At 36.0% G+C, this 9,053-nt stretch overlaps 1 protein-coding gene across 1 annotated transcript; it reads left to right on the plus strand.

The window, feature by feature from the left end:
- The first annotated feature begins 303 nt into the window (after positions 1–303).
- On the plus strand, positions 304–7,048 carry LOC127876613 (uncharacterized). The gene is made up of 6 exons (XM_052421963.1): positions 304–792; positions 1,250–1,393; positions 2,396–2,448; positions 4,738–5,256; positions 5,820–6,050; positions 6,373–7,048. Exons 1-4 carry the CDS (start codon positions 729–731, stop codon positions 5,089–5,091), a joined length of 615 nt encoding a protein of 204 aa, XP_052277923.1. The 5' UTR covers positions 304–728; the 3' UTR covers positions 5,092–5,256; positions 5,820–6,050; positions 6,373–7,048.
- The last annotated feature ends 2,005 nt before the right edge of the window (positions 7,049–9,053 follow it).

The raw sequence follows: 9,053 nt of genomic DNA on the forward strand, positions 1-9,053 counted from the left end.
TAGGAGTAAATGGTTTAATATTTAGGGAACAAAAACAGAATCTAAGATACAACATGTTAAAAAATTGACGATTTTTTCTGGGTCTTTCTCGAATACATAATTATTGTTTGTAATATGACCACTATGCAGGTTTTATAACCTTACATCAAGACGCATGTTACACCTTACTAATGTTTGTCCTTTCCAAACGAAATTAAATGATATGTAAACATAAAATAGTATACATATATTGATTAAAATTGTGTTTTTATGATTAATAATTGAATTATGAAAAATGCGTCCAAGTGTGCTCAAAAACCCTATTTGTTGACAAAACAGCTTTAGTTTTTTTCAATTCAACAGTTAATTCAATCCTTCTTAACAGAAGGCCACACTCACCGATTAATTCAAGATATTGCGATTTAGTGTAACTATAACCCCAAAAAAGAAGTTAAGTAGCTTAAGATAGTTTAAAACGCCTGTAAAGAGAATGAGGTTACAACGTCAAGTTTAGAATGTGTTATGAACTATTAATATGGTTCTATAAATTATGATCTTAAACAAATTACGTGATACATATGTGTTGTTATATCTCGACATCATTTGAACCGTTTTTGGCTTCTTATAAAATAGAAAGTGATCTTCTTATATAATAAACGGATATTTTTTGACATTGTGATACAGTTTCTTTACTAGCTGGTACTCATAAACATTCCGATTGCGTTTGGTGGACCTGACCTGGTGACGCCATGGGAAGTCCTATGCCGGGCACAAGTCGTGGTCCAGCCAGTGTGCTGAAGGAACTGTTTGAAGGTATTTTTGTAATATAGACCTGGGGGAGCAAACCATTGCGCTTACAAAATTCTTGAGGTGAAAGCACACTCTTTTCTGTAATACCATATTGTATCTGAATTTGACACGAGTTTAGAACATATAAATATGTAGTTTATAATAAGATGCATCATTCTGAAGTATCAACCCATTGCTTGTATTATATAAAACAGATTTTCAGCACAGTTTGTGCACGTTATACCGAACACTTAATACAAACATAATCAAAAATTCTGAAACGAGATTCTAATAAATACATTATTATTTTTTATTATAAAAGTAACGATGTTAAAATATTCCACAGTTTAGATTTTTGAATACTTGTTATAAAGTAATTCGACTTGTACCTTGGCAGTCGAAACACACATGACCAAACATACATTTTGTATATCATTGTAAAGATACATAACCGTAACATATTTCGACATTTTTTGCATAGAATTAGCCGACGAAAATGGTCGGATCACTTCGGCGAAACTTCGTTCTCACGTCGTCAGTTTGGGTCTGGAGTTCACCGATGAAGAGATCCGCGAGATGCTTGAGATAGCGGACACTTCCGGTAAAGGCGCCATTGATTACAAGGGTAGGTGACATTAATGTCGATTGACTCAAGCGTCTGGGATAATACTAATAAACACGAGGTGTCTTTAAAAAGACAAACTGCCTTGAAATTAATATTGCGATTCCATGACCTAAATAAATTACAAATGAACCAACATGATCAAGAAAGGGATAGTTATATTCATTATATACATTATCTGCAAATACTAGGATCTCGGTCTGTGAAAACTGGGCTTAAGGGTTGTGTGAAAAGTTTCGTCCAATATAAACGTGTGCAGTCCGAAAAGGATTATCGTTTAGAAGAGACTTCTTTCAAACAAAAAAATCAATATATAAACGGAAAGTGACGTCCCTGATTAGCCTGTGAGGACTGCATATGCTAATCCGGGGTGACACTTATCGCACACGCATACAGCCCCGATGTACCAGAACGAGGCTAGATACGTCGAGAAACATACTTAATATACAGACAATTGTAGAATTACGACCATTGCAAAATATCCGTTAATCAATAGATGTCTAACAAGACTATTGTCAAGCGATATGGTCCCCTATCGGTGAAACTCCACCATTTCAAAAATATTTTCTAGTCTATTTGTTGCCATAGTAACCCGAATTCTTGACGAAGGAACACAATGAAATGACGTACATAATCTCCATATTGCCGTTTATCCATGCTTCAAGTTTCATGAAACTATATGAAGAACTTTTAAAGTTATCACAGGATCCATCATTTTATGCAATATTTCTAGTCTATTTGATGCCATAGAAAACAGAATTCTTGACGTAGGAAAAAATGAAATGACGTGCATAATCTCCATTTTGCCATCTGTTCATATTTTAAGTTTCATTAAAAAATATGAAGAATTTTTAAAGTTATCACAGGATCAAGAAAAGTGTGACAGACTCACAGACTCACGGACTCACGGACACACAGAGCGCAAACAATAAGTCCCCTCCAGTTTCACTGGTAGGGGCCAATAATACACTGAAGCTTATTGCACTGTTCATCCTTTTTGTTTAGGATTTGTTGAACTTGTCCGGGAAAACGCAGACCACTTAACCGCACTCGAGTCGGTAAGTATATTATTCCAGTACAAAAAAGCGTTTGATTCATATGATCATTTTTGATGATAGTTACGGAAACCGTTAGGGTCATCGTGGTTACACATTAAAATCCAAAGGGCGACAATGCGATAGTGGGATAGTACGATGGCGACAATGCGATAGTGCGATGGCGACAATGCGATAGAACGATGGCGACAATGCGATAGTACGATGGCGACAATGCGATAGTACGATGGCGACAATGCGACAACGCGATATTACGATGACGACAAGGCGACAGTGCGAAAATACGATGGCGACAGTGCGATAGTACGATGGCGACAATGCGATACTCATATCGTTCTGTCGCCATCATATCATCTCATTGTCGCCATCGTACTATCGCGTTATCGTACTGTCGTTATCGTATTCTCGCATTGTCGCCGTCGTACTATCGCACTGTCGCCATCGTATCGTCGCACTGTCGTCATTTTATTATCGCATTGTCGCCATCGTACTGTCGCACTATCGCATTGTCGCCATCATACCATCGCACTGTCGCCATCGTATTGTCGCACTGTCGTCATCGTTTTATCGCACTATCGCATTTTCGCCATCGTACTATAGCACTGTCGCCATCGTATTGTCACACTGTCGTCATCGTATTATCGCATTTTCGTCATCGCACAAAAACGTTATCGTAATGTCGTCATCGTATAATCGCATTATCGCCATCGTACTATCGCACTGTCGCCATCGTATTGTCGCACTGTCGTCGTCGTACTATCGCGTTGTCGCCATCGTACTATCGCATTGTCGCCCTCTGGATTTAAATGTATAACCACGATTGCCCTAACGGTATTCCGTAGATGGTTGATATAACTAAGACAGTTTAGATATAGACTAAAATTGTATCTTATTAAGTTAGTATGTATTGGAATAACCTTATAGGAGCTGTAAAATGTAACGCGAAGAAGTAAAATAACCTTTCACGAAATTATGTTAATATGTTGAATGGTCAAGTATAGTGCTTCGGTAATGTTCTTAAGGTAATAATAAATAAGCTCCTTAAATTCAGATGTTAGGTGTTTCATAAATTCTTCTTGTATTTCTATTATTAAATCTTAAGCATTTGTTTACAAGTTATTAGCAATTTTTTAATAAACCTATTGTTTTAATAATTAGTATTTGGGAAGGTTTATCGATGTTTATTAATATTATTTAGCACACGGCTGTCAACAGCTGCTAGCAAACAACACAGCTACATAACGAGCACTTGAAGTGATATTATTGGCAATTTTCACTGTTGAATTGAGATTAAAAGAATTAACAGGTCAAAAGAGTTAGTTAAAATGTGGTTACTGACCAATTATTTGCAACTCATCTTGCTACCAGTTGTTTATTTAAAATATATTTTATATTCGATATTTTACATGACTCACCCAGTCCTCTATGCCGAAATGATCCGTAAAACAAAATTGTGTCTATGTGTCGTATGAACGAATCTGCACTTAAACTAAATTTAGGTTCATATCGTACATGCATGATCTGTCGTCAAACGAAAGTACGGTTGATATTCAAATGTATTATTTTTCTCTTTCAGGGATATTGTTAGCTCACCTGAGCGATAGCTCGAGGTGAGCTATTGTGATCACTCAGCGTCCGGCGTCCGTCCGTCCGTCCGTCCGTCTGTAAACAATTTGTAAACAACTTCTTCTACTAAACCATTGAGCCAATTTCAACTAAATTTCATGTGGAGCATCCCTAGGTCATGGGACAAAAGAATTGTTAAAAAAAATTTGATCACATAACCAAGATGGCCGCCATGACCATATATGGTAAAAACCTGAAAAAATCTTCTTGTCAGAAACCGCTCATCAGATTTTCAAAAAATTTCACAGGGATGACCTTTGAGGGCTCCCCTGAAAAAGTTGTTCAAAGAAATTTGATTCGTCAAAAAACATGGCCGCAGGAGCTCGTTGAACTTTGCATGTTTATTCGTTTTTGCCTATTTTGTGAAATCTTTCAAAAATCTTCCACATTTTTTGTCCGATCCTTTCCAAATTTGCACAGTGTCTTTATATCAATGAGGACACGAACCCTACAAAAAATGAGCATTATTGGTCCATGAAGTACAGAATTACCTCCCCTTGAATTGAGAAAATGGTGTTTATGCAATAAAGTCCAAATTTTTCATCCAATTCTTTCCAAACTTGTAAGGATTTAGCATGGTTCAAACAAGGGAAACAACTACGGTTTATGCATGTTCTTTTTATTACAAGTTCATACGATAATTTAATGTGACTGTTTCGTTTTAAGTCAGGAATAGACTTAAAGAGGGAGATCACCATGTTACTGAAAGAGCTCACCGTTGTTAAAAAACAGACAGAGATAAACAATCAGAATGACACAATGGTATCGGCACAGAAAAAGAACGACGATCGCCTACGAACTCAACCAAATTACACATCAAACGGAGAGAAAGACGCAGATGTTGTCACAGGATCTGCTGTCAAAGAACAGTGTATCGTGGAACCAAGCGAACCTGGGGAAAATAAAAACAAAGAAACAACAGACAATTATTCTGGAAACGAGGACCAAACGTTGAGAAAGAAGCAAATCTTACAGAAAACCAATATCAAGCATTTAGTTAATAATGAGAATTCAACATAAATTTCACAAGCATCGGCTATAGAAGATACGTTTGCTGTTGCTACTATTTCGGATTCAACGGTCGATGCAGAAAAGAATGACAATAAGAACGGCGAAAATGATACGCGACAAGCTAGCCCAACAGATGACAAAACAGATTATATTCCAGATTCCAGTGAAAATAAGGTAAGTCGTGTTACGTTTAATTGTAGTAGCTAATTATAATACTGCGATATTTGTCGATTTGGTCCAAGTTGCCGTTTTAACCACAAACACAGAACACGTGAAACAGGCGAACATCGCCAATACGATAAGGTATAATTCTGAAACATAAGTATAAAACAACTTTCTATTGATTCTGTTTAATAAAATGTTAAGTAAAACAATTACAAATATGTCAATCTTACTCATGTTTAAGCATTTTCATTGGCTATATATAAAGTCTTTGACTGACCATACGTATGGTAATTTCGGTAAATTATTGTTGTCAACGGGAAATGAAGCCAAGTCAGTGTTTGTGTAGATTGTCTGGGTATATTTAAAAAAAAGGAAATCGTTTAAACGATTCATTCGATTTTATTCATACCAAAATTAATTTTACTCATCCTTTGAATTCTTTAAGTTATCTTGTCAAAGGATCGCTTACTTGCAGAGTTCTCCAACTCGTTTAATAATAATAAAGTATGAAAAATAACTCTTGTTGGTGCCTATAATTTATAACTGGATAATAAGTCTGTGTTTCGTTTGAGATGGAGGACAGAGAGCACAGAGGAAATCAGATCAATGCACATACGAATATAGATAATGAAAACATAAAGGAAGAAAGTTCCATTCCGAATGAGGATTATACATCTTCCACCACTGATGTAAATGAAGACCAAACTGAATCCGTCCCTGAGACTATAAAATCTACAGTTGTTAAACATGATAAAAAGCAAGGGAAGAGTTTGGTTGTTCCGAAGATAACATCAGTTTCAAAGGTATAACTCGCCTCTTTCATAATTGGCATCATGTACACTGTCGTTAACAAGACATGAATATACTTTTCTGTTACTTTTCTTTAAGATTTTTATTCTTAAAGTAAATAAAAAAAAAGTTAATTCGTGTATACAAAATCATTAATGTTTCATAATGCCATAACATATATTATACAGGATCTCATGCTGTGAAATCGCGGTCCATCCATTTAAGAGTTTATATAGTTTAAGATCTTTACCGTGAACATTTATATGTTATTTAGTGTTTTCGTTAATGTTTGACGATATCTACTCTCGTATTTATATAATTCATGTTTGACTTCAGACAAATACGAAAAACATACCATTACGCACGAAAAAGCCCATTGAGCAGAAAAGCCGAGTTAGTGGCATTGTTTATACGCAAGCACAAAAACCCAAAGCAGTTGCGGCTAAACCAGTTGTAAGGAAACCACGACGCAAGTCTGAACATTGGCAGCTATCTGAGGTAGGCCCGGAGATGCAAAGCTCCATTGGATGTGAATACAAACTATCACAAATAAGACTTCGACAGCGGATTGTATACCTTATGTGGCGAGCCGTGTTTGACGAAGCAAAGCGGAATACAAAACGTAAGGTGAAATTATAAGTTTGAACGAATGTACACAAGTAGTTGTCGACGCGAAAGTGTTTTATCCGCGCAAGGCAATATTGATGTAATGGAACACTGTGGTCCACAAATATAAACATAAAATACACACTTTCGTAAGTATGACATCGTGACACATTCCTAATCATTGTAAGCCTTCTGTTCGGTTTACATTGACCGTCGTAATTTCAACGCAACAAAAGAGGTCGTAATTCCTAACATAGACTTGAATATCATCATCTGTATTGTCTGCATGGTGCAAGCCCATTGCTATCTTCCTCTATATTCTGGTATTTTACAAAAGTCTTTATATCTCACCCAAATATATGCATTTTTGTTGGTTGTTTGCTGTAATTTTCAATTTTATAATGCCTTGCATAGTGTGTAGGATAAATTATATTAGTCATTAGTTATTTATACCACAAAATTATTTATTTGACAATAAACGTTTGCATGTCATATACGTCGATATGTTTAAATGTGTTGATAGTTTATACCGCAATGCATTATGGTTGAAAATGGATTTGTCTGGAATAGAAGACAAATTGCTGTGAACATTGAATGCGCGAATGTTAAGTCGCGCGTTAATCAAAATTATTCATATTAATAAGTAAGTCGGTCGGACGTAGGCAAGGGGGAGTAATGTCGCCGATTATGTGTTCTCTATTTGTTGAATATCGCGATCTTTACCAACAATATAATAATAACCATGCTTAATGTGATATTATGGGCATCTAACAGTTTATAGGTGTCTATCGCAACCGTTGTTTATTTTTGATGTTTTCACTTCATATACACTTGTATCTGATAATGCAGCATCAACACACTAAAACAATAACCCGGAAAGAGAAAAATAATGCATTTGAAAATCAACCGTACTTTCGTTGACAACTGGTCATGCATAGACGATGTAAACCTAAATTTAGTTTCAGTGTAGATTCATTTGTACGACACAAAGAACAGTTTTGTTTTAAGGATCATTTCGCCTTACGGGACTGGGTGGGTCACGTAAGAAATCGAATATAAAATATATTTTTATAAACAACTGATAACAAGATGAGTTGCAGATAATTGGTCAATAACCACATTTTAACTATCTCTTTTGACCTGTTAATTCTTTTCAGCTCAATTCAACAGTGAAAAATGCCCATAATATCACTTTAACCCGGCTTTCCAAGGGGTATGTGAAGTTGGCTTTTAGATGTTAGCTGTTCATCAAATGTTTAAAAACAGAAATGCATAGCTGTGCATTGGGTGTTAATCAGATGTTTAAAACAGATATGCACAGCCGTCCATTGGGTGTTAATCAGATGTTTAAAATACAAATGTACAGCTGTGCATTGGATGTTCGTCGGATGTTTAAAATACAAATGCACAGCTGTGCATTGGGTGTTCATCAGATATTTAAACAAGAAATGCACAGCTGTGCATTGGGTGTTCGTCAGATGTTTAAATTAAAAAAGCATAGCTGTGCATTAGGTGTTCGTCAGATGTTTATAATTTAAATGCACAGCTGTGCATTGGGTGTTCATCAGATGTTTAATATATAAATGCATAGCTTTGCATTGTGTGTTCGTCATATGTTTAATATATTAATGCATAACTGTGCATTAGGTGTTCGGCAGATGTTTAAAATAGAAATGCACAGCTGTGCATTGGGTTTTAATCAGATGTTTAAAATAGAAATGCACAGCTGTGCATTGGATGTTCGTCAGATGTTTAAAATACAAATGCACAGCTGTGCATTGGGTGTTCATCTTATGTTTAAAAAAATGCACAGCTGTGCATTGGGTGTTTGTCAGATGTTTAAAATAGAAATGCATAGCTGTGCATTAGGTGTTCGTGAGATGTTTACAATTTAAATGCACAGCTGTTCATTGGGTGTTCATCAGATGTTTAATATATAAATGAAAAGCTGTGCATTGGGTGTTCGTCAGATGTTAAAATAGAAACGCAAAGCTCTGCATTGGGTGTTCGTCACATGTTTAAAATACAAATGCACAGCTGTGCATTGGGTGTTCATCAGATGTTTCAAACAGTAATGCACAGCGGTGCATAGGGTGATAATCAGATGTTTAAAATAGAAATGCACAGCTGTGCATTGGGTGTTCGTCAGATGTTTAGAATACAAATGCACAGCTGTGCATTGGGTGTTCACCAGATCTTTAAAATAGAAATGCACAGCTGTGCATTGGGTGTTCGTCATGTGTTTAAAATAGGAATGCATTGCTTTGCATTAGGTGTTCGTCAGATGTTTACAATTTAAATGCACAGCTGATCATTGGGTGTTCATCAGATGTTTAATATATAAATGCATAGCTGTGCATTGGGTGTTCGTCAGATGTTAAAATAGAAACGCAAAGCTGTGCATTGGGTGT

The sequence above is a fragment of the Dreissena polymorpha genome, chromosome 4 (assembly GCF_020536995.1).
Source record: "Dreissena polymorpha isolate Duluth1 chromosome 4, UMN_Dpol_1.0, whole genome shotgun sequence".
NCBI lineage: Eukaryota > Metazoa > Mollusca > Bivalvia > Myida > Dreissenidae > Dreissena > Dreissena polymorpha.